Source organism: Grampus griseus, assembly GCF_964374135.1.
Source record: "Grampus griseus genome assembly, chromosome: 4".
Taxonomy (NCBI): Eukaryota; Metazoa; Chordata; class Mammalia; order Artiodactyla; family Delphinidae; genus Grampus; species Grampus griseus.
Genome location: NC_138997.1, coordinates 5,577,605 through 5,603,608, shown reverse-complemented (window position 1 = coordinate 5,603,608; position 26,004 = coordinate 5,577,605). Strand labels below are relative to the sequence as shown.

At 43.6% G+C, this 26,004-nt stretch overlaps 1 protein-coding gene across 4 annotated transcripts in view; it reads left to right on the top strand.

Annotated features, from left to right (window-relative positions):
* MARCHF1 (membrane associated ring-CH-type finger 1) overlaps positions 1 to 26,004 on the top strand; it is a gene marked incomplete at both ends in the record, with an annotated part of 462,063 nt that overhangs the window by 428,331 nt on the left and 7,728 nt on the right. For all 4 annotated transcript variants that reach the window (XM_082652936.1, XM_082652934.1, XM_082652935.1 and 1 more), the window contains one exon: positions 21,938 to 22,085. In XM_082652936.1, the coding sequence (XP_082509062.1) occupies positions 21,938 to 22,085 (148 nt within the window). The remainder of the gene's footprint in view (positions 1 to 21,937; positions 22,086 to 26,004) is intronic.

Here is a 26,004-nt window from a genome sequence, read left to right as displayed (position 1 = left end):
TGCTGTACAGCAGAAATTAACACAACATTATAAATCAACTATACATCAATAAAATAAATTTTTTAAAATATGTTAAATTTGAAGAAGAGAAGAAGTAGCATCTACCACATTTAAGTGGTTGCCTCTAGATAAGGGTAAAGAAGGGTGCAATAGGGCAGAGCAGGAGATGGTCATACGATGAAATTCTAGATGGTCTTTAAAATGAACTTGCCTATAGATTTATGGAAATCTCAAGAAATATATCAAGTTTTGATTGTTCAGTAAGCTTTGGTGGAGCATGAGATTCTGCATAACTAATCAGCTCCCAGGTAATGCCAATGTAGGACCATGCTTTCTGTAGCATGGAGTCACGTAAGCAGAATTTATTCCTAACTTGGATCTTAAGACATCCTGATGCCATCAGAGAGAAAGCCTCACTTAGGCACTAGATTGTCGCTCACAACTCCAAAAGTCGTCTCCACACTTTCTTCAGGGAACAGTGTCTAGTTAAAAGAAAATTTGTGGGGAAACCGGTGAAACCCTAACAAGTCTGGAGTTGAGTTAATATTAATGTACTAGTGCTGTTTTCTTCCTCTGACAAATGTATGACAGTAACGTAAGGTGCTCACATTAGGGGAAATTGGGTGAGGGGTACATACAGCCTTTATTGTCTTCGAAACTTTTCTATAAATCTGAAATTATTCCAAAATTAAAATGTTAAGAGTGAAAAGAGTGAATAACAAGGGGTAAAAGCTGAAATACTCTGCCTAGACTAGTGAGGAAAGTTACAGAAGGGGGACTCCGAGGCCTTCCTGTTCTCTGTCCCCTTTGACTTCTGGTAGCCCCTGGGACTCTGAAATCCCTGGCCTCTAAAGAAAAGAGATCGGAAATCTTTTTACTTGTTTAGGGGCAGAAAGACACAAGACCCAAAGATTATTGCACATCTTACACGTGTGTAAAGTGAGGACCAGAAGACAAGATTTCCTTCTGTGTCATATTCGTTGCCTTTCACCAGTTGTAGGTTTTATTTAGTTATGCCTACTTTCTGCTCTGAAATAGAGGGGTTTTCTTCAATGTGACCACAAAGGTAGACTCATGTATTTCACCCAGAGTCCCCATGTGAGACTGACCCATGTGTGGTCACACTGAGTGGATCAAAGGACAGGTGGGCCGTTTATTGATACCTTGAGGAAAGAGGTCATTGGAGAAAGATGAGTCCTGTCTTCGTGGGTGAAATTCCTGTTTCCCGTGGTCCTAGAAGAGTGTTTGCATAGGAGATACATTGGTTGGCTTGTAGACTGATTAGGTTAAAGGACTTAGCTAAGAGCACAAATTATGACAACGTTTGTTTGCGTTCCCTATATTCTTATCTTGATTGAGAAATCCTAGCGTTTAAGATTGAATCAGAAGCTGTCCAGGACTCCTTCTCTGGCCTACTTCCCTAATGACATGCCTATTTTTCTGCCTGGTATCTGGCCAGTGAGTCATTGTTGATGCTGCCCATTCACCTGTCACTTCTAAAGATACCCCTAAAGAGCAGTGTCCGTGGCATCCTTTGGCACCCTCTAGGCTGTTCATAGGCTTGAAGGGATGGGTTTTGCCTCCAAGATACATAAAAAACCTCGTGAATAACACTGGACTTTACTGTAGGGGATGGGTCCACCTGTTAGGGCTTCCTGTTTTGTTTTGTTCTTTTTTTTTCTCGGTACGCGGGCCTCTCACCGCTGTGGCCTCTACCGTTGCGGACAGGCTCCGGACGCGCAGGCTCAGGGCCATGGCTCACGGGCCCAACCGTTCCGCGGCATGTGGGATCCTCCCAGACCCGGGCACTAACCCGCGTCCCCTGCATCGGCAGGCGGACTCCCAACCACTGCGCCACCTGGGAAGCCCCTTTCCTGTCTATTTTGCAGGAGAAAGAAAACAAACGCCCCTTGGAACGAAAACTGTCTTCGTTCTTGGCTTTCATGCTCAGTGGCTCACTCTGCTGGTTTACCTCGGCCCTGCAGGTGTGGGAGCTGCCAGCGCCTGCCTGTTTGTACTCTCTAAACTCGCAGGAGTCTGGGCTAGTTCTTCTCCACTTTGTTACTACAGAGGCAGTCCCTCTGCTCCTAGTATGTGTCGCTCTGGTCCCCATTCCCCTCCATGAGCCTACAGCCAGGAAATACAGAAGGGAAGGGCAGCCCAGATGCGCAGGGCGCATCGCGGATGATAGCAGGTGAATCGTAGCCTTGGACTACGTTGAAAGCGAAACTCACACTGCAGTTTAACCAAAGAAAAGCATAGTTCTGTCTACCTTTTTTAAAAAAGGATTTAAGAAAGGAAAACCCAAGCTCCTCCTTCAAAATTGCTTGATGGAGATTTTAGAAGCAGAATATCAAAATTGTGTACTTAGAACAGGGCCAGAAAGGGTTGCTTGCTGGAGGGTGGGAAGAAACAAGCTTGTTTTCAGTAACAGGCTTTGTCTTTGAGGCTTGATGCTCTGCAGATAAATCTCTCCTCAGCCCTGCCAGGATAATTGGACTAGAGGGCATGCATGTTAACAGGTTCGGTTTTCGCTTCCACTAATAACCAGCTCTGTGTGGTAATCCTAATTACGCTCGTTATTTATGAATATGCAGTATGGACATGGGATATTCCCCACAGAGAAGCTTTGTGGGAGACTGCTGGGGAAATGAACAGAATCGGGGCGAGACACCTTTTCTTAGCAGAATTGACTTTCAGAGAACATGCAGGGATCCCTGGAGCCCTGTTGGGGGTGCAGGGGTGTGAAGGAGAGTGGGGAAGACCCTTTAATAGAACCCTTGTACTTTCTGTTTTCATCCCCTGTCCTATCTTGCCCACCTAGATTTTTCATCTATTTTCTAACAAGCTTCATGATAAAAAGTGAGAACTGGGCTTCCCTGGTGGCGCAGTGGTTGAGAGTCCGCCTGCCGATGCAGGGGACACGGGTTCATGCCCCGGTCCGGGAAGATCCCACATGCCGCGGAGCGGCTGGGCCCGTGAGCCATGGCCGCTGAGCCTGCGCGTCCGGAGCCTGTGCTCCGCAGAGGGAGAGGCCACAACAGTGAAAGGCCCGCGTACCGCAAAAAAAAAAAAAGTGAGAACTAATTTCATAGGTCAGGTAACACTGCCTTGCAGTGGGATTCGTTTTCTTTTAACCTAACTTGCGAGATAGTTTGCAATCTTGACATAACAGAAGCTCCTGCATTGCCATGGATTTCTTGATGCAACTAACCCATGTTGTCAAGGCAACCCACTTAACTGCTTTCTCCCCTCTAGAAAACCATTTCCAGTGTTGCAAACCCTAAATCTCAATCATCTCTTATAATATACTGGGTCAGTACATCCCCTGCATGCACAAAGCTATTACTTTTTTATAAGATATCGTGTCATTACAGTGAAAGAATTTGACTTGAGGGATAATGTGTATATTAAAGCGTTAACGTTAATCCCATAGCATTTGTGTCCTATCAGTGCACTTCCAGATGTGAGGTTGTTTACTAAAGGCAGTTACATTTTTGGAGCTGTGGTAACAATGTCGGCATATTTCAACTAATTTCTATGTAAATTGATTGCAGTCAACAGCTTTTTCATGGTTTGTGAAATTAAATCACATAAAAGACAAAGTATTTTCTGGGGTTAATATACACCCACCTGTTGTATATTTCCCCCCTTTTTAAGAGTCAGGACCCAGTTTTGAGAGTTCTTTCCATGTAATTGAGCTAACTCCACGATTCCCTGGGAAGCTATGACAGCATCACGCTTGAATTCAGACACTGACATCAAGGGGGAAGGTGTCTCCCCAGAGATCTGGGCTCCCGAGAGGTTGGTTTAAAAGAAAATCTCAAGAGAAGAATAGTAGGGGTCATTTTACTATTTTTGCTAGCTCACTATGGACAAGAAAACTGGGTTAGGTTAAGATTCTTACTGAGGTTTAAAGATTCGAAGACTTTTAAAATTTATTTTATTGAAATATAGTTGCTGTACAATGTGTTAGTTTCAGGTGTGCAGCAGAGTGGTGAAGTTATTCATACACACGTTCTCTTTCATGTCCTTTTCCATTATGGTTTATCACAGAATATTGAATATAGTTCCCTGTGCTCTACAGAAGGACCTTGTTGTTTACAATTTGCATCTGCTAATCCCAGACTCCCAATCCATCCCTCCCCCACCTCTCATCCCCCTTGGCAACCACAAATCTGTTCTCTATGTCTGTGAACCTGTTTCTGTTTCATAGATGAGTTCATTTATGTCATATTTTCGATTCCACTTATAAATGATATCATATGGTATTTGTCTTTTTCTTTCTGACTTACTTCACTTAGTATGATAATCTCTAGGTCCATCCATGTTGCTGCAGATGGCATTATTTCATTCTTTTTCACGGCTGAGTAGAGAATATGCAATGGAATATGTGCCTATGTGCATATGTACCACATTTGAAGACTTTATTTTTAACCTAGTCTTGGCAATACAACTCACAGGCTACATTTAATTATGTAAATAATTGGAAGTAATTCTTAGTCACTCATGCAATACTGCTGGCATGGGTTTCCAGTTAGTTTTACAAAAAGTCATGTGATTTCCCACTCCTTACATTTTTGCTCAAAAGTTGATCCCGTCAAAGGGAGCCGTCTTTCATTTCACAGTTCCCAGAGCTTTGAGACACAAATATGGCTGTAACGAAGTTCCTGCATGGGTCTTACTGGCTCAGAGCATTTTCATGGTGCACGTTTATTAGATAAAACACACCTCAGCACCTTTCAGCAGCCATTCTTATTTCAATAAAGAGTTTTATATATACAAAATAGTACAGATTAGCATATCCGCTGTTGAAGCATTGGCATTATTTTCTTCCCATTATTGTGATTCGACAGATCAGGTATTCACCTGTCGGTCCATCTACAAAGCCTTTCAGGTTGCTCAGCTCAGCCCTCTCCTATTGCAGCCTTCAACGATTATTAGCACCCCATCACAATGCACGAAGAACTTGAGCCTGCTTCCGGAAATATTCCAAACATTCCAAAACATAAGCGAAAGATAAGGAGGTTGTAGGAAAAGAAGGTGAGTGAAGTAAAATCCTAAAGCAAACACAAGGAAGATTCGTACCATAGTCTGTATGCTGTTTGCATGGGAAGAGCTGTGTGCTTCCAGTAGTTTAGCAGCCAAACCAAAGAGAGAAATGTGGTCAATTAAATAATTCTTAGTATACAAATAGAAATATTTCAGCAAATACGTAGATTATCAGGTCACTGAGGTCCAAAGGGAAATTTCCTCCTGGATTACCACTAAGTAAATTTGGTAGAGGTGTAGATCATCTACAGTGATGATACACTAAGCTGCATTATGTTAGTGGCCACCGTAATCAGCCAGAGTTCACTGGTTGCTTCCTGGTGCCGAGCCCTGTGGTGCGTGCTTTGTTATATACCTAACCTCCTTTAACCCTCCCAAGAAACGTGTCAGAATAGGTGTTCTAATCATAGTGTCGGAAGTGAGTAAACAGAGGCCAGCGGAGGTTAAGTAAACTGTTTAAGGTCTCAGTTTTTACACGGTGGACCTGGGATTCAGACTTAGATCAACATTTTGCCCAAGTCTATGGTTTTAGGTAGCCCGTACTACCTCTATGATTCAGAGTAGGGGTGATCGTGTTTGCTGGATGGTTAGGAAATGCTTCCTAGGAGAGGGGGGGAACTGAAACTGGTCATAAGCGGTGATTAGATGTCTTCCAGTGAGATCTAGAGAGCTGAGGACATTCTAGGCAAGAAAATAGTGCATTTACATGCGTAGAGTATGAATAATTCACAAGTTGAGAACAGCTGGCTCTGCTAGAGAGGATGACCATAGGCAGGTTTCTTCATCTCCCATCCTCAGCTACAATGAGAGGAATAATAAGGTGTCCATCATAGAAAGGGTGTGAGAATAAAGTTAACCGTATAAAGCTATTAATATTCTTGTTAAGACAGATAATAGATGAGGTTAAATAGAAAGCAAGTGTCAGGTAATATAGGGTGCTTTGCTAAAGAATTTCAATTTTATCCAGAAGGGAATGGAAAGACACTTCAGGGCATTAAGTGAGGAATTCGTATATTTGTACTTTCGCAAGATTGCGCTGCAGCCATGTGTGGAGGATGCATTGCCCGTGTGAGTGAGCAAATGAGGTACAACATGCAAGCTAGGAAAGAAGATGTTTCAGTACAGCAGTAGCCGAGGGGATGGAGAGAAGGCATGTGGTGAGGTTTAGCTCCTGAGCTACTGCAAGGACCGAAGATGAAGGACGAGGTGTAGGAAACCACCCATGATGGCTCTCAGCTTTCTACCTTGCGTGACAGGGGCGGGGGGAGAGTCTGATTATTCACTAGGGAAGAATATACATGCAGATGAGCAAATCCGGGGACAGAACATCAGAAGCCCACACAGGACACATGAGCTTGAGGTGCCTGTGGTCAGCCAAGAACAGGAGGTAAGTCTCAGGGAGCTTGAGTCTGGATGCAGAGAGAAACAGCCATCAGGACATTTCCGGTAGTAGAAGCTTCAGACCCAGATGAGTCAGTGAAGAGTGAGAAAGTGTGATGAGAATGGGGATGAAGATGGAGCCCTGGAGACCAAGATAAAGGGGAAGGTGGAAAAGAAGAGGCAGCAGAGAAAGATTAACAGCAGCAGACAGGGGGGGCAAAGGGCCAGCGGAGGAGAGTGACACTCTTGAAACCAAAGTTTGAAAAGAAACTGGGGGCTTCCTTAGTGGCGCAGTGGTTGAGAGTCCGCCTGCCGATGCAGGGGACACGGGTTCGTGCCCCGGTCCGGGAAGATCCCACATGCCGCAGAGCGGCTGGGCCCGTGAGCCATGGCCGCTGAGCCTGTGCGTCCGGAGCCTGTGGTCCGCGACGGGAGAGGCCACAACAGTGAGAGGCCCGCGTAGAGCAAAAAAATTAAAAAAAGAAACTGGAAGAGAATTGACCTCTTCGCAATATTGAGATACACATGGCCGATGAGATTATGAATGATTTTATTTCTGATTTACTTTTCTGTATTTTGTACATTTTCTATAATGAACATGCAGTTACATAAAAATAATAAACTACTGTAAAATAAAATCTGGGAGAGACATAAAAGCAGGTTTTTATATTGAAGGGAAAGGGGCTGTATCCAGAGAGAGAGAAGTTTAAAATAAACGAAAAGATACAATCACAGGGTGAAGGGTCATGAGGAATGATTCATTTGGACCGTGGAGGGACATTTTGTCTGCTTAAATAAGAGGAAAGGAAGTAAGCAGGGTATGATGCATTAAGTCTGAAGACAGGAAGTTATGGGAGTTTACCCATGAGAGCATCAGTGTTCCCCAAAGTAGAAGTCATATTAAGACCCACCTGTTAGCATGTCTGTCCATCCAGACGAGAGAAAACTGGTAGCAGGAGCTGCTGCTTCATCACCCTCTCTCCGGTTCACCCTCCACAGAGCTACAAGAACGGGCTTTCTAAAACCCTAAACCCTAAACCCTAACCTCCTTTCCACCTCACCCTTGGGAAACTTGCTTAAACTTGGCCCAGCTTCCAATCCATGGTCTGGGATGGTCCACATCTTCCTCCTGCTTTCTGCAGGTACCTGCAGCTTATTTCCCCTATTTTTACATACTCTGTCCATACAGGCTATCTCACTTCTGTTCATATAAATCTGACCTCAGAAATCAGCCACTTTGTAGGTTTTTGTCCCCAGATACGCTCAGCATTTGGTGAGTGCAATAGCAGGAGAGGAATCTCATCATGAAGCCAGGGCTCTGCCCTCTCCCCCAGCCACTCCCGGACTCTCTCCATCCCCCCATCCCCACGCCTCCTCGGAAGGACAGACAAGCTCTTCGTTGTCTCTCTCAAAGAGCAGCCCATATTCCCGTCTTGCCCCTAGGTTCTTCATGACCATTTTGTTTTTTTTTTAAGATTCCATATATATGTGTTAGCATACGATATTTGTTTTTCTCTTTCTGACTTACTTCACTCTGTATGACAGACTCTAGGTCCATCCACCTCACTACAAATAACTCAATTTCATTTCTTTTTATGGCTGAGTAATATTCCATTGTATATATGTGCCACATCTTCTTTATCCATTCATCTGTTGATGGACATTTAGGTTGCTTCCATGTCTTGGCTGTAGTAAATAATGCTGCAGTGAACATTGGGGTGCTTGTATGTTTTTGAATTATCTCCTGAGCAGATATATGCCCAGGAGTGGGATTGCTGGGTCGTATGGTAGTTCTATTTTTAGTTTTTTAAGGAACCTCCATACCTACTAGAGAATGGACTTGAGGACACGGGGAGGGGGAAGGGTAAGCTGGGACGAAGTGAGAGAGTGGCATGGACATATACGCACTACCAAATGTAAAATAGATAGCTAGTGGGAAAGCAGCTGCATAGCACAGGGAGATCAGCTTGGTGCTTTGTGACCACCTAGAGGGGTGGGATAGGGAGGGAGACGCAAGAGGGAGGAGATATGGGGATATATGTATATGTATAGCTGATTCACTTCGTTGTAAAACAGAAACTAACACACACAAAACAAGAGAGCAGCCCAGGCTCACGTCCTGTGTGTCTCGCTTTTCACTCCAACTAGTCGTGGAGAAATCTCTTTCAAACAGATTCCGTGAAGGAAATCGGGAAGAACATTTTCTACTTCTCCCCGCGTGTTAATGCGTCCGCGTCAATCCCATGCCGCGGATTCCCACGCTTTGGGTTGGTGCTCAAGGCTCATCATCACCTGGTCGCATCCCGTCTCCCTTTCTCGCACTCACACAGTCTTTGCAGTTTCCTCAGACAAATCTGCCCCACACCACTCTAAATTGTCACCTAACCCCAAGTTCACCTCGTGCTCTTTCCCTTTGTTACACTCAGCTCGAGCATCAAAAGGCTTTTATGATCTTTGGTACAAGGGAATATTTAAATGGGACTATTAAACCTTCCTTCTTCATTTTCAATGGGGATAACTGAACTTCACCTCATTGTTTTGTTTGTTTTGTTTTGTTTTATTTCCGGTACGCGGGCCTCTCACTGTTGGGGCCCCGCCCGTTGCGGAGCACAGGCTCCGGACGCGCAGGCTCAGCGGCCATGGCTCACGGGCCCAACCTCTCCGCGGCACGTGGGATCTTCCCGGACCGGGGCACGAACCCGTGTCCCCTGCATCGGCAGGCGGACTCTCAACTACTGCGCCACCAGGGAAGCCCCCCACCTCATTGCTTTTATAAGAACACATTACTGGAGTTATGTTAGATTGTCTTACCATTTAATTTGTGTCCTTTTGCAGGGATTCAGTGGTGCTAGAGAAATTGATAGTGAATCTGCTGCACAGAAAGGTGTTTATTTTCAAAAATTTAATAACTGGGAATGAATGACATAGAGAAAGAAGCAGGGCTAACCCATTTTTATTTGATTTCCATAAAGATCGGGGGGGGGGAAATGACAGACTATTAAATAAGAACTTTTGAATAAGAGCTTCTTTCATATTCACTTCTCACTCTTAAGCTCCAGGAAGGGAAGTGGAATCTGTTCTAGAATGTGAACAATTTTCACGTGTGTCCCAAGAAATTCCACACACACAGCAGTCAGACTAAGGGATCATTTCAGGAAACAGACGCCTTGGCAAGGACCTGAACACACCATTCTGGTGTTCTCGAAACTGAAAGGAGATGCTTAGCCACCCAAAAGCTTTCCCTAGTCAAAGCAACTTCTTCATAAAATGGAGGAAAACTAGGGCTTCCCTGGTGGCGCAGTGGGTGAGAGTCCGCCTGCCGATGCAGGGGACACGGGTTCGTGCCCCGGTCCGGGAAGATCCCATATGCCGCGGAGCGGCTGGGCCCGTGAGCCATGGCCACTGAGTCTGCGCGTCCAGAGCCTGTGCTCCGTAACAGGAGAGGCCACAACAGTGAGAGGCCCGCGTACCGCAAAAAAAAAAAAAAAATGGAGGAAAACTAGATGTAGGGCTGGTAGGATGGGAACAGTTGCTTTTCTTATAAAGATGCTCTTATATGAGCACCTCCGTGACAACACGAGCAAGCATCACGCATTCTCTCCCACCACCCAGAAGGCTGAGAAGCAGCATTTGGGATTGGAACCCACTCTAGGTTCTGCAGATGAGGAAATCTGGTCAGTTGTGGTTGCAGAGTTATTCTTCATTTCCCAAACTTGTCAAGTCCCCAGACCACAAGTTTCATTTCCAGCCTGTAGAGATTCTGTGTACCTCTCATCCTTCCCCGGTCCAGGGCTTCCTTATTTTGTAAAAAGTGGATGTACCCAGTACTATTAAACCAATTCAAGGGAGAGCAGTTTAAAGCAAGGGCTTTTAATCCAGAAAATGTCTCAGACCTCTTTGAGAATCCAATGCAAATTACAGACTTCTCCCCAGAAAAAGGAAATACACACAGCATTTTACATAAAATTGGAATTTATATATAGGCAAACCATTTTATTGTGCTTCACTTAATTGCACTTCACAGATACTGCATTTTTTACAAATTGAGGGATTGTGCCGACCCTGCATCAAGTCTACTGGCAACATTTTTCCAGAAGCATTTGCTCACTTTCTATCTCTGAGTCACACTTTGGAAATTCTCAAAATATTTCACACTTTTTCAATATTATTATATTTTTGTGGTGATCTGTGATCTCTGATGTTATTATTGCAGAAAGATTAAAACTCACTGAAGGCTCAGATGATGGTTAACATTTTTTATGCATAAAGTATTTTTTAATTAAAGTATGAACATTGTTTTTTAGACATAATGCTATTGCACACTTAATAGACTGCAGTATAGTGTAAACATTACTTTGATATGTACTGGCAAACAAGAAAACTTGTGTGACTCGCTGTTTTGTGATATTCACTGTATTGTGACAGTCTGGAACTGAACCCACAACACCTCTGAGGTGTGCCTGTACCCCTGAAAAGTCTGAAGAACTCTTTAATAAAAAGTCTTCAGTTTTAGGACAAAATTCTTAGCAAAAGATGAGTCGATAAAAATGCCAAAAACAAGTTCAAAGGTAATATATTGAGCCAATTAATTATGCTTGATGTCAAAGTACTGATAAAACTGATTTTAAAATATATTACCTAAAACACTATTTGTTTTATTTGTATTATTATCTGCAAAATGTGAATCAATACTGAGAGAGATTAAACCTTCATTAGCTGCCATTCAGGCTGCGGAGACCATATATTTATTTATCTGATTTATTTCAAATTTTTATCTGACTAAAATACTCTGAGAGTAAAAAACAACAGTAACAAAGACAACAAAAAAACTCAACCCAGTTACGTTATATACAACGTTCAGACATGAAAATAAGCATTGACCGTGGGCTGTCGTTAGAATCAGGCTGGCACTACTGCACCATAGCGATTCTGGGGAGAAACTTCTCTTTTTCTTTGTTGCCACCCAAAGGAGTATTTTAGAAAGATAAGTACAGAAAACACACACACACAATAAAAGACATCTGGGAAAGGGATAGAAGCGCTTATGAAACGAAAGCCCATTATATCTGATTGAGGGACAATTATACAGTGCCCTGTTCCAGCAAATACAGAAAAATCCACAATTATGACACCAGTGTAAGCTTCTTAAAAGAAGGAGTCTTGGCTGCCTTGCGCCCTGACACCTAGAATAAATACCCGATACCTTGTGATGCTTCAACAGTTAGCTTCTGGATGATAAAAATCTACCACCCAACAGAGCTAGGGAAAAAAATCTACTAAAACTTACTGTATTACCCTCGGTAAATCAATTCAGTTCTCTTGGCCTCAGTTTCTTCATCTAGAAAATGAGGAGGTAAAATGTGTCTTTTTTTAAACATATATATTTTTTATTGAAGTAGAGTTGATTTACAATGTTTCAGGTGTACAGCAAAGTGATTCAGGTATATATATATATGTATGTACTTTTTACAGATTCTTTTCCATTATAGGTTATTACAAGGTATTGAGTATAGTCCCTATGTTATACAATAGGTCCTTGTTGTTTATTTTATATATAGTAACGTGTCTGTTAATTCCAAATTCAAAACTGGGTCCTTTTAAAGTCTTCTAATTTGCCAGTCTCTGGTTCTACTTAGCACACAGGCAATTGCTCCTCAAGTGCAAGGCTATGATCATTTAAGCACAAGTTGGTACCTGGCCTGTGAAGACCCCGTGTGCACTGTGGATACTCACTAAAGAGAAACAGGCTTCTGGGGAGAACACTGCGGACAGCAGGGCGAGTCCCAGAGTCCCAGGCGAGGGCTTGGCTCCATGGGGAAGAGGTGGCGTGCCATCTTATGAGATGTAGCCCAACTTCCTTCCTGTTTGCTTCTTGAAGTCTCAGCCTATAATTAAGTATCCCCTAGACTCACCACCCTAGATTTCTCCACTGGTTCAACATGCCTGAAGCAGTAACACACTCTTAGTGTTTCCAGAATGTACCATATGATATTTTCTCCATAACCTTTGAGGGAAAACGGACAAGCAAGATTGGTTAATTTTTTCTTTTTTTTTTTTGTGGTACGCGGGCCTTTCACTGTTGTGGCCTCTCCCGCTGCGGAGCACAGGCTCCGGACGCGCAGGCTCAGCGGCCATGGCTCACGGGCCCAGCCGCTCCGCGGCATGTGGGATCTTCCCGGACTGGGGCACGAACTCGTGTCCCCTGCATTGGCAGGTGGACTCTAAACCACTGCACCACCAGGGAAGCCCCCTGGTTAAATATTTTTAAAGTAACTTTGTTTAAATGCATCTATTAATTCTTTAAGTAGTTTGTGTTCTTACATGACAACATGTTAGTCAACCCAGATATGGGGTGGGTGGAATATTTTCACTCTTGTGAAAAAGTATTAGAAATTGCAGCTCCTCTTTAAAATATTTCTCTGGGTTTCTTTTCCCCCTCAGGGAAGCTATTCTCAGACTTCAACACATAAAAATCACTTGGAGTGCTTATTAAGAATGCAGATACCTAGGTTCTACCCCCAGATATGGATCTGGACAGAGCCTAGGAAATCACCTTTTAGCTATTACCATAGCAATTCCAATGCACATGTTCCCCAGAACCACATTGTATATCTCCCTCTAGAGAGGACACCTATAAAATAAGCCTGTGTCCGTTTCTTTATTTTCCGCTATAATCCCTTCATCTGTGATATTTTTGCGCCCTCTAGTGGATGATTTCACTCAGCAAACTTTTTCTGTATTACAAATGCCTTGCTCAAAACTTTTAGGAAATTCCATCTCTCGTGAACTCCTTGAAACAGTGGGAAATCAAGAAAAGGCTCATAAGAAAAATTGCTTCAAGGAACATGAGATTCATATATATTTAGATATACAGTTAATGTGTAATATACATACATATTACATAGGGAAAAATTTAATCCTGATCAAGTTGGCTGAATATGGCTAATCTGTTTTATTAAAAGATTTTAGAAACCTTGGATTTACTGGCCACAGTATTTTTAGGCCATTTATACCTGTAAGATTAATATTGTCACACACCAGTTTCCTAATACACTCCTTCCAGCAAATCAGTACGATAACTTGGATCTTCCTGACTGCTCCCTTCTGGGCATCTCTTTAGAACCTACTGGCCCTTCTGACACCTCTCGTGTTGGCTTCTACGATCGACAGCTCTTTTCAAGATCCTGAAAGCTCTGGATGTGTTTTGCACATTGTGGCTTTCATCTCACTGAAGAACTTTGCTTACTGATGCTCTCACTTCCAGAGTCACAAATTCAGTTGCCCACAGGCACCAAGCAGGTGACACAGATGAGTGGGTGGGCAGGGTGTAAACCAAAGACTGGTGGAGACTAAAGCAAACTGAGTTTGTTACATTTCAAGGAATTCAAGAATAATTATAATTTTATAAAGCCCACTATGGGCCTAATTAAACATCTGTGAACTGCATGAAACTTTGTTTCATAAACCAGCTAAAGATCCCTGATTTACTTGACGGCTTACGAAGTGCTAACTGTGTATGGATATTATGCTCATATAATTCTAACCACAACCCTTTACAAGGGATAGTTTCACATCCCAGTTGTACCATCCAGGAAACGAGGGCTCAGGAGGTAGTTTCCTCGCCCCAAGTCAGACAGGTGAGGTTCCCTGGCCCAGGCTCTAATCCACCGTGCCAGACCCGAGTCTGCATCCTGTCACTTCACTCCAGGGCCTCTCTGAGCAGCGGGCTTCCAGCCTTTTCCACCTGAATGTCCCAATGTGCTCCCCTCCCACCACCTCGGACCCCCTGCTTCCCGCCCAGACCCCCTGCTACCCAGGCTTTTCGCAACGTCTTCTGTTCCCTTGGCCTCTGATTCTACTGGTGTCTTTGCATTTGGGCAGTTTCTCATCAGGTAGCTGACGCCTCTCTAAACCAGCACTGGGATGGTAACTTATTATCCCATTGCAAATGAATGTGACAAGCATGTCAGTATAATATATTTGTACTGCTATTGTTTTAAATAGGTGCACGTTTTCCTCAAGTTTTAAAATGATATTTCAGTAATGCTCGGATTTTTGTTACAAGTGGAATTGGCCCTACTATAACACCCCCTACCTTTCTACTCAATGGAACCGTTCCAGGTACCACTGTGAATCCTGTAAAAAGATGGGAGATCTCTGGGTAAAGCCCTGTTGTGTCAGCTGGCCTCCAAACATGTTTTTGAAAAGCAAACAGTAAGAGTCATTATGTATAGAAATCCAAGTGAATTACCTTTGAGGAAAAAGAGCCATTTCTTTACTTATCCATTCTCAGGTAGCCACTTGGGTTTTACGATCCCGAAGACAGAACAGCAGCCCTGGGGCATCTTTCCCACCAGGCTGCCTCTCGTGGATTACATTACTTGGGGAAGACACAGTTATAACCGCACGCTCGCATCAGTGCTGTAGTTTATGTGGAATATTTGAGTCCCTTTAACCTTCTGTGAAAACTGTCACCGAAAACAGTATTTCCTTAGGTGGCTTTAACATAACATTTTGATTTGAATTCCCAGACAAAAAGAATGAGAAGTTACTGGGACATACATTGCAACCTGTGATATATTCTCCAGTCCTAACAATAAAGGGTGTATTGTTGTGCAGTCTTTCAACAAGAGAGTCCACCTAGGATATGCACAGTAATTCATTCACTTGCCCTTCTTTGTATAAACAGTCAACAAAAACAAACTGTATTTCTCTGCTATGAGAGCCAATATTCAGAAAAATCTATTTGTACTTGGAAAATAGATGGGGGTGGGGCGCTTTGACTGCCTTAATTCTGCAAAATGACCAAATCCCAACTCACCCCACCCCCCAGTGATGGTATCAACATGAAGGTAAAAGCAACCAGAGTGGGCTTCCCTGGTGGCGCAGTGGTTGGGAGTCCACCTGCGGATGCAGGGGACACGGGTTCGTGCCCCGGTCCGGGAAGATCCCACATGCCGCGGAGCGGCTGGGCCCGTGAGCCATGGCCGCTGAGCCTGCGCGTCCGGAGCCTGTGCTCCGCAGCGGGAGAGGCCACAACAGTGAGAGGCCCGCGTACCGTAAAAAAAAAAAAAAAAGCAACCAGAGTCTCACTGGCTGAGGTGCCGTGGTGCTGCAGGGTCCAAGTTATGATAACCATTTGTTGAATTCTTTCCAAGTGCCTGATACCCTTCTCACTATGTGCATTAACTCACTTAAACTTGACCCTGTACTGTAGTACTATTCTTTTTTTAATTGGAGTATAGTAGAGTTGATTTACAATGTTGTGCTGGTTTCTGGTGTACAGCAAAGTGATTCAGTTATACATATACATATGTATCCTTTTTCACATTCTTTTCCATGATGGTTTATTGCAGGATATTGAATATTGTTCCCTGTGCTGTATACAGTAGGACATTGTTGTTTATCGATTTCATAGATTAAAATATGGTAACCATAATTCTGTTTTCTATGACTGTGAGTCGGTTTCTGTCTTATAAATAAGTTCATTTGTATCACTTTTTAGATTCTACATATAATCATATATCATATGATATTTATCTTTTTCTGGCTTAGTACGATAATCTCTAGGTCCATCCATGTTGCTGCAAATGGCGTAATTTCATTCTTTTTTATGGTTAATTCCATTGTATATCTGTACCACATCTTCTTTATCCAATCATCTGTCAGTGGACACTTAGGTTGCTTCCATGGCTTGGCTATTGTAAATAGTGCTGGTATGCACATCAGGGTGCATGTGTCTTTTCGAATTAGCATTTTCTCCAGCTATATTCTCAGGAGTGGGATTGCTGGATCAGATGGCAACCCTATTTTTAGTTTTTTGAGGAAACTTCATACTTTTATCCATTGTGGCTGCTGTAGATACTATTCTTACCACCATTTTACAGGTAAGGAAATGGAAGGACAGAGGATTAAAGTAACCCAGCCCAGGGCACACAGCACGTAGTGGCAGAGCCCTCATTTTTAGCAGACATGCTTGGACCACGGACCAAGTGTGCTCTCGGTGATGGAGTCAGTGAGGTCTGGTATGTGTGCTGGGACCTTACCTGCCCAGAGGCTTCTGTTAGACAGCCAAGGCTGAAAACTACTTCTACTTATAAGGACTCCCAGAGCTGAAGAATCTGTGTTATTATTCCCTCCATGTCCAGGTAATACCCATTACTCAGTAGTTCCGGATGCCAAGGGTGGTAGCAAATGAAGCCACTGATTCCATGTTCGCAAGTATTCCTCTTCTTTGTGGGAAAATTTGTAAACCACTTTTCAGTAAGACCGCCACTTGCTTGCAGTGTTATCTTTCCTGCCCTGCATGTCAATGACTACCTCCCCCAACTCCAGATCAACATAGGCTCCAAATGTCCTGCAATCAGAGCTGGCAATCCCATAGTTACATTTCAGCGGGAGACTTCACAGGTTCACTGCACATGCCCACACGCACTGTTCCTGCTTGCGAGTTCTTTGGATGTGGGTCCCAGACCCTGCTGCAGCGTGAGGCCATTTCCTCTTGTCCTGTTACCACGGGAAATGGAGGAGCTGCATTCAATCAGAAATGTATAATACCCCTTCACGTGGGACCATGCATAAACGATGCTAAGTAGTAATTATTGGTGGACAAAAAGGGAACAGAACACTATGGGGGGGGAGAGTTTTTCCAGGAGATTGCGGTAGACCCACAGAACATTTATGGATGTCACATTTGAGGTTTTGACTCTTAGCAAGAAAACCAGGCAGTCTGTGTACCTGGTTATTTGTAATTCTGTTGAGGGACCAGCTCGCATCATGTACACTTTCTGACTGGTGTCCATTGTGAGACGTCTAGAGGCTTAGATTTTGGTTTGTTCATGTGGGCGCCCAGGCACTGAGCCACGTCAGCCAAATGGCCTCCTCCTTTGGTTAATGTCACACTGACAAGTCCCATGTTGATCCTGATGCTCCTAGGGAAGCTCTTTAAGAACCTCTGCCCCATAGATAAACAAGGTCCCACTGTATAGCACAGGGAACCATATTCAATATTCTGTGATAAACCATAATAGAAAAGAATATTAAAAAAGGAATGTGTATATATGTATAACTGAGTCACTTTGCTGTACCACAGTAATTAACACAACGTTGTAATTCAACTATACTTCAACAAAAAACACATTAAAAAAGCATTCTCATTAGGCAGTGCTTTTGAATTTATATTTTAGGACAGAAGGCAAATACAAGTAATTTAAATTAGAAAACTTGATCAGTTTCATCTCGCTAGAGCAAACGGCGAATTTCACAGAAACAGTATCTGCGTCAATTTTGGCTCCAATTTGGAAGTCTTTTCAGAACGATCTAATTGTATATTTCTAAGTTGAATAACGGAGTTCTGTTCAATTCTCTCTATCGTTGAGGGGTCTGGATAAGGGACCTAAGGCTAAGGACGGTATACAGGTGCCAGAGACCCAGGGATCCTGTAAAGGGAAGCGAGGTCCCAGGCGCTAAGATTGTGAAGCTGGTGTTGCAGGTGAAGGGAACGAGCGGGCTGAGGAGGGCAAGGGCTGGCGAGGAAAGAGGCCCAGGCGCTCAAGGCGGCCTCCCCTCCCGCCCTGCTGCGTCTGCTCACTTCCACCAGCTCCTCTGAGACCCCCTGCAGAGACGTGTCCGCTTAAAACTGAGCACCCAGGAGGCTCCCTCCCGTTAATGCTCCACAGGTCGGGGGGGTTTCACAACGGACACGTGGTCTGTGGGCATAAGCACCCATTACTTTATAAAACTGGGCAGGGAAGCCCGCTGCAATGTGCATTTGTGCAGATTAGCGCTGTGCTATCACAAAATCTTTTGCGAACTGATGGTGTTGAATTTTAGCATCCCAAATAATAAATTAGTATTTGCTCTTTCGTGACAACTTTGTTAAAATAAGATTTCTATCTTTGCCTTCTCGATCCACTTCTCACTGGGGGGCTTGCGAAACTTATTCAAACTTTGTATATAAACCTGAAAGTACAAAAATGTGGACGAACATTTTATGAAATTGATGACGTTTCAGTGAATGCCTGGTGCTGGGTATCGTGTGCAGTGATATGATCGTCAGGAGGAGGGCGCTGTGGTACCGCGTTTACTCGTGTGCTGTCTGGTGAATTCCTGAGTGGTCCCTGAGAGGATTTGTAAAGAAAAATAGCAACGTTTGCTGGTCCTTTTATTTACACTCCACTTCTTAAAACGCTGCTGAGATTAGGAAGTGACAGCTTCAGAGCTTCTATTGTCTGGAACTAAAAGGAGTTTGGTTCATCCCTGTCACCCCGCTGGTATTTTTCTATTTGAGGCTCATTACTTTTGAAGAATGTGTTTCAGCCACTTCATCAAAACGCTCCTTAGACTGAAGAAGATTCACTTTTTTTTTTTTTTTTTGCGGTACGCGGGCCTCTCACTGCTGTGGCCTCTCCCGTTGCAGAGCACAGGCTCCTGACGCGCAGGCTCGGCGGCCATGGCTCACGGGCCTAGCCGCTCCGCGGCATGTGGGATCTTCCCGGACCGGGGCACGAACCCGTGTCCCCTGCATTGGCAGGTGGACTCTCAACCACTGCGCCACCAGGGAAGCCCGAAGATTCACTTTTTAAGCGTTTTTCCCAAAGCCAGACTTACAAGTGAGGGTTGATTTGGTATGAATATTTTAGTATGAAGGTATCGCCATCTGCTTGGAACGTTTAGGAAATTTGAACATGTAAAGCTGCCCTTCTGCACCATCCTGCACTTTTTATCTGGTTATACTGGAGTCTGAGGTAATCCAAGAAATAGTTATTAAATCACAAAATGCTGTTGCCAAGCAATAATGTTCTGTTCTATTATCACACAAATTATTCAGATTAACATAATAAATCAATAACAAAATGAAATTTTAAAAATCTTTCACACCTATGATGTGAAGTTTTGATAAAAGCTAAGATGCACATCCTGAAATCTTCTCAATTCAATATTGATTAAAAATAGATTTTAGATTGAAGCATCTGGTTTCCCCATAGCTTCATCCCTAAGATTTTTCCATTATTTAGTTAGAATAATATATAACATACAGTTTGTTGGAAAAGAAAGTCCAAGATGAGGTACGAATGGTTAGTTGGCTCTAACAGACTCTGTAAGGAAAACTCTGTGATGACTAACCGGCCAGCAAGAGGAACGGATAGTGTTTGTAAATAAAACGTTTATTTTTCTAAAATGTTTAAGAAGCTTTCTAGAGGGTCATGGTCAGACTCTAAGCATTGTGCTCTCTCACAAAGAAGTGATAGGACCTTCACATTCAGACCGGAAGGGAAGTTAGGAGGTTTCCATTTGATCCTATCAGGAATGGCATTTGACAGCCAGGAGCAGAGGCCTGAGAAATAATGGCTCAGTCAGACGGGGCTTTCTTTCCCTCGCATATGACAGGCAGCTGGGAGTGAGCTGTGGTCGACTGGCTGAGGTCTCTCCGATTCTCAAGACTTTTCCTCAAGGTTTGTACGATGACTGTTGGGGCTTATACCATTAATTAGGAATTCCTAATTAATAGCAAAGGAGAGAAAATGAAGGAGGAAGGGGCAATTCCTATGTCAGGAAGACAAAAACTCAGCATCCCGGGAGATAGCCACTCACATCTCACCGGTAGGAAACAGTCCTTGTCACCTCTGCCAGGAAGGTGGGAAAGTAGCTTCAGCTGGCACAGTGCCAACCCTCAGAGGCTTGGTCTGTTAATGCAGGAAAAGGAGAGGAGTGTATTCTCCACCACACCTGTCACATCTCTGACTCTAAGGAAGATGAGGCACCTGGGCCCGGAAAGACCGAAGGCTTCACCCATGTCTCAGAGCTGGTGGCAGAGCCAGGGCTTCATGGAGCATGATGGTGGGGTGGGATGGGAAAGGAGTGTCTTCTGAAGCTCTAAGAATTCTGCTTTAGCAACAGCATAACAGGTAAAGAATGTGACGACTCATAGCAGCACTATTCACACTACTAGCCAAGATATGGAAGCAACCTAAATGTCCATCGACAGAGGAGTGGGTAACGAAGATGTGATATATCATACACACACACACACACGCAATGGAATACTACTCAGCCACAGAAATAATGCTGTTTGCAGCAACATGGATGGACCTAAAGATTATCATACTAAGTGAAGTAAGTCAGACAGACACAAATATAATATCACTTATATGTGGAATCTAAAAAAAGATACAAATGGACCTATCTACAAAACAGAAATAGACACAGAAATAGAAAACAAACTTTTGGTCACCAAAGGGGATAGGGTGGGAGAATGGATAAATTAAGAGTTTGGTATGACTGATTCGCTTTGTTGTGGGGCAGAAACTAACACACCATTGTAAAGCAATTATACCCCAATAAAGATGTTAAAAAAAAAAAAAAAGAGTTTGGGATTAACAGATACACACTACTATATAGAAAACAGATAACAAGGACCTACTATATATCACAGGGAGCTATTATATCTTGTAATAATCTATAATGGAAAAGAATCTGAAAAAGAATATATATATACATTTACATATATATAAAACAATCACTTTGCTGTACACCTGAAACTAATACAATATTGTAAATCAACTATACGTCAATTTTTAAGAAAAAAGAATGTAAAGAATCATGGATTACTGAAATAATCCATGATTTAATAAGATCATAGTGGTTTGATTTTCCTATAGAAATATGCAAAGAAAAATAAAGATCAAATCCTAACACAGTAATCAAGTGATAGTGTCACTGTCAAGGCATTAAAATTTTGTTTGGTAGCAAAAATTTCATTTGAGAGCTTATTACTTCAAAGTAAATAATGGAGATGTTCCCTCATGTAATCCTTGAGTTCTTACTATAAACACTGTGGCCCTCCCCCTTTCGAAGGCTGAGGGGGCAGCCCTCAACTTTCTGAGGAGTGTGACTTGGGGACAGTGGTTGTGACAGTAGTGGCAGCAGAAAAGCAAGGCTGCTCTGGAAGGGGTTGCAGCTGACCACCTCCCATTGCCAGGAGGATAAAATTTGTCTTCTAGAAGAGTTGTGAACAGATGTTGACTTTCTCTCACAGATACCATTCAAATACTTGTTAAGTTGACACATTCAAGAATGCAACACTCTATCAGGTTATGTATTAATCCAAGAAGAGACTATGTATTACTGCTTATAACCTAGGACCACAGAGAAGTAATATGCAGACACCTGAGTGGAAATGATTTCTGAAAATTGTACAGTATAAAACTGGCCCCTTCGTGTTACAGACAAGGGAACTTACAGGGTAGCAAACCAGGAATGACCTAATTTAATTCATTTGGAGAATAGGAATTTTTTTTCATTTTAATGTATGCTTAAGTTATTATAACTCCACGGGTTATGATTTCAGATCTTTTCAAACACAAAGACTTATGTATTACAGTGTCATCTAAATGACAGCTCTTCAGTGTTTTCCCTTGATTCACGATTTATGCCTGGGGTATAAATGGGGAGCAACATTTACAGGTTGGGGATTCAGTTGTGTGTGATTCATTTGTAATTGCAGTGGGAGAAACTGCAGATGACCAGGAGTGAGAGGAGGAAGATATTCTGCTCTGTCACCTTCCACGTCATTGCCATCACCTGCGTGGTCTGGTCTTTGTACGTGTTGATTGATCGGACAGCGGAGGAAATCAAGCAAGGCAATGATAATGGTAAGAGCATGTGTCCATTCTCTTTCCCTCTTGGATCCCGAGACAGGCAGGGAAGATGTTTCCCACAGCATGTTGGGTGCATGAGCAACACCCAGTACTGGCGACGGAGTCTGCTCCCGTTATGTTATTTTATTTATTTATTTATTTTAAATCCCACATTTGTTTATTTTTTTGGCTGTGTCGGGTCTTCGTTTCTGTGCGAGGGCTTTCTCTAGTTGTGGCAAGCGGGGGCCACTCTTCATCATGGTGCGCAGGCGTCTCACCATCGCGGCCTCTCGTTGCGGAGCACAGGCTCCAGATGCGCAGGCTCAGTAGTTGTGGCTCACGGGCCTAGTTGCTCCGTGGCATGTGGGATCAGACCAGGGCTCGAACCCGTGTCCCCTGCATTGGCAGGCAGACTCTCAACCACTGCGCCACCAGGGAAGCCCTCCGGTTATGTTATTGATGACCGCTCGGACTATAAAGCACTGAGCACACAGGGTTCCCAAGCTGAGAAATAAGATTTATCAAGTAAACCTTAGTGGGGGAGAAATATACAGAGGCCATGCACCACTTAAGGCTTTTCAAGGAGCTGGTAAGTATCAGGTTCTGCCTGATGGGAAGAGGCAAACAGCGGTAAAAATAGAAGGTCTTTCATTGTATTTAATTCAGCCCAGTCGGCTTCTTGTAACACACAAATAAGATGGCAGTTAGCAGAGATGTGGTACAGCTTATTGATTGGCACGCTGTAATTTGATAGAGTAGGTTAACACTGCAGTTTGAAATATTTGCTGCGCTGAGTTTGACAGTGAAGGATGGTATGGAGTCTGCAAAGCGAGATGTCTTAAAACCACTGAGGCATGTTGTAACATTTTCAATGGCTAGGTCCTTCAAAACGGGAGCAAAAATGGCTTGTTTATCTTCACCTCTGTACCCAGTTCTGTTTCCCAGCAGGTTCTGCTGGCTTTTAGCCTGTAGCCTAAATCATAGCAGGTGAAACAGTGAGGAATATTCCCCTAGCCTCCCCCTGGGGGGGGGGGAATATATATATTATATAGAAAACCAGCAGTGAATTTGGAAGGAGAACTTGTTCAGATGATAACACTAAGTTTGTGTCTCCCTCAAGAAAAGAAGGTGAAAGAAAGAACAAGATGAGAGGCAGTGAGGGAAAGAAGGAAGGAGGAAAAGAATTTTTTAAAGGAGAGGTTTCTGTCTTCTGTGTCTCTTTGTTGGGAGTCACAAAAGCGGGGGGGGGGGCCCTTCTCGTGCTCCTTGGGTGCTGCTTCTGGGCAGAACAGGGCTGGGCTCAAAAGGACCAGGACCCCAGACCCCCCAGGATGTGTTTTATGTAGCTGGAGCATGTGTGTGGCAGGAGTTCTCCAGAGACAGTGTCCTCTTCTGTTTTTGTTTTGCGGTATGCGGGCCCATCACTGTTGCAGCCTCTCCCGCTGTGGAGCACAGGCTCCGGACGCGCAGGCTCAGCAGCCATGGCTCACGGGCCCAGCCGCTCTGCGGCACATGGGACTCTCCCAGACCGGGGCATGATCCCGTGTCCCCTGCATCGGCAGGTGGACTCTCAACCATTTTGAAGTTATTTTCAGGTTTTTAAAAATATTTATTTATTTTGGGCTGCGTCAGGTCTTCGTTGCAGCACGTGAGATCTTTCGTTGCGGCATGTGGGCTCTTCATTGTGGCACGCAGGCTTCTCTCTAGTTGTGGCACATGAGCTCCAGAGCGTGTGGGCTCAGTAGTTGCACCACGCAGGCTTAGTTACCCTGCGGCACGTGGGATCTTAGTTGCCCGATCAGGGATCGAACCGGCATCCCATGCACTGGAAGACGGATTCTCAACCACTGGACCACCAGGAAAGTCCCTATTTTCAGTTTCTTAAAAGCAAGTGAAAATGAGATAGCTTTTATCTTCAGTGTTCAGAGCTTCTGAAATAGGAAGCAAGATCTTTATCACAAAGCAGTCCCTGTGGTTATTCCTACAGAGTCACTGACCAGAGGGACAGCTCCTGACCTGGGTAATTTCAAATGGGACCATGGTGACTTTTGTAAAAGTTTTTTAGTAGAAGACTCTCTGCACTTAAGTTCAAGTTGTATTTAACACCTAACTTCCCAAAGTGCACATTTTCAGGTAGTGTGGGCATCTGTGTGAGTTATTATTTTAATATTCCTTTGGCATTGGAACAGGGGGCGCTGATCCTGAGTTGGCTTTTAAAGTTTTGGAAAAAACTGCATAATTTAAAAGTCAAAATATTTTAAATCCCTCTTGAAAACATTTGAGGAGGAACAAATTGCCTTCTTTAACCAGAGTGGAGGTCGAATATAAAACAGCATCTTCTGAGCTGTAATAACAGGAAAACAAAACTAAATACATGGTACTTGAAACTTTAACTCCCTAAGTTATCCATGTTGCCAACTCTAATTTGGGAGAACAATTACTCCTCCTGCCTTTCTTCACATATTCTAGAGGAATGCTCCAGGGTACTTATCTGTGTGCTGAAAACAAAACAAAAGTTCATGCTGTCTATTTTTATTTGTTTAGTTATTTTTGGCTGCATTTTGTCTCCGTTGCTGCACACGGACTTTCTAGTTGTGGTGAGCAGGGGCTACTCTTCGTTGTGGTGCACAGGCTTCTCATTGCGGTGGCTTCTCTTGTTGTGGAGCACAGGCTCTAGGCACACGGGCTCAGTAGTTGTGGTTCGCAGGCTCCAGAGTGCAGGTCAGTAGTTGTGGCGCACGGGCTTAGTTGCTCCACGGCATGTGGATCTTCCTGGACAAGGGCTCAAACCTGTGTCCCCTGCATTGTCAGGCAGATTCTTAACCACTGCGCCACCAGCAAAGCCCCATGCTGTCTATTAAAGGGACTATAGATGTTAGGGCTGCCGCAGGACCATTTAAATGCATAGAAGCGAGGGACTAGAATAAGAAATTGATTTTGTCTCACTCCCCTGTGAGCCTCCGACAACATCCAGGGCTGTGCCGTGCCTACTGGCTGTTAACATTTCTTTGAGAATGTCTTAAAATCACTTCCCTGCCATCCATATAATATTCGCCTTTTCAGCAACGTTGCTTAAACATTCCTTTTTAACGTAATTACACATGCTCTTATTGTTAACAACGCCAAAGTGGTAAACACCAACTTGGGCAAATGATCAGAAGGACAGGGTCTCTTTCTGCCTTGGTCATGTGCTAGTTATCTTCAACAAAATAATTATCACTCAGAAGCTTGCTTTTTATCACTCAGAAGCTTGCTTTTCTCATTTGTTCACTAAATTGGACTGAATATTCTCCAAACTTTCTACGATTCATTTTTCAAAACCACCAAAAACACCATGAACTTGCCTTTGCATCAGATAAATGGAAACAAGGTGTTTAGGGCTTCCCTGGTGGTGCAGTGGGTAAGAATCCACCTGCCCCTGAGTTCGAGCCCTGGTCCGGGAAGATCCCACGTGCCGCGGAACTAAGCCCGTGCACCGCAACTACTGAGCCTGCACTCCAGAGGCCGCGAGCCACAACTACTGAAGCTCCTGCACCTAGATCCCGTGCTCTGAAACAAGAGAAGCCACTGCAATGAGAAGCCTGCGCACCAGAACGAAGAGTAGCCCCTGCTCGAAACAACTAGAGACCACGAACAGCAACGAAGACCCAACGCAGACAAAAATAAATAAATTTATAAAAAAACAAAACAAAAAAACCCCACATACTAAATTATTATTTTTTAAAAAAAAACAAAGTGTTTGTTTATACAAATTGTACATGTATCATTCATGTTTACTCACAATAAAAATTACCATTAAAACTAGTTAAGGAGAGAGAGACCTGCAAGATGGCTGAAAAGTAAGACGCGGAGATCACCTTCCTCCCCACAGATACACCAGAAATACATCTACACGTGGAACAACTCCTACAGAACACCTACTGAATGCTGGCAG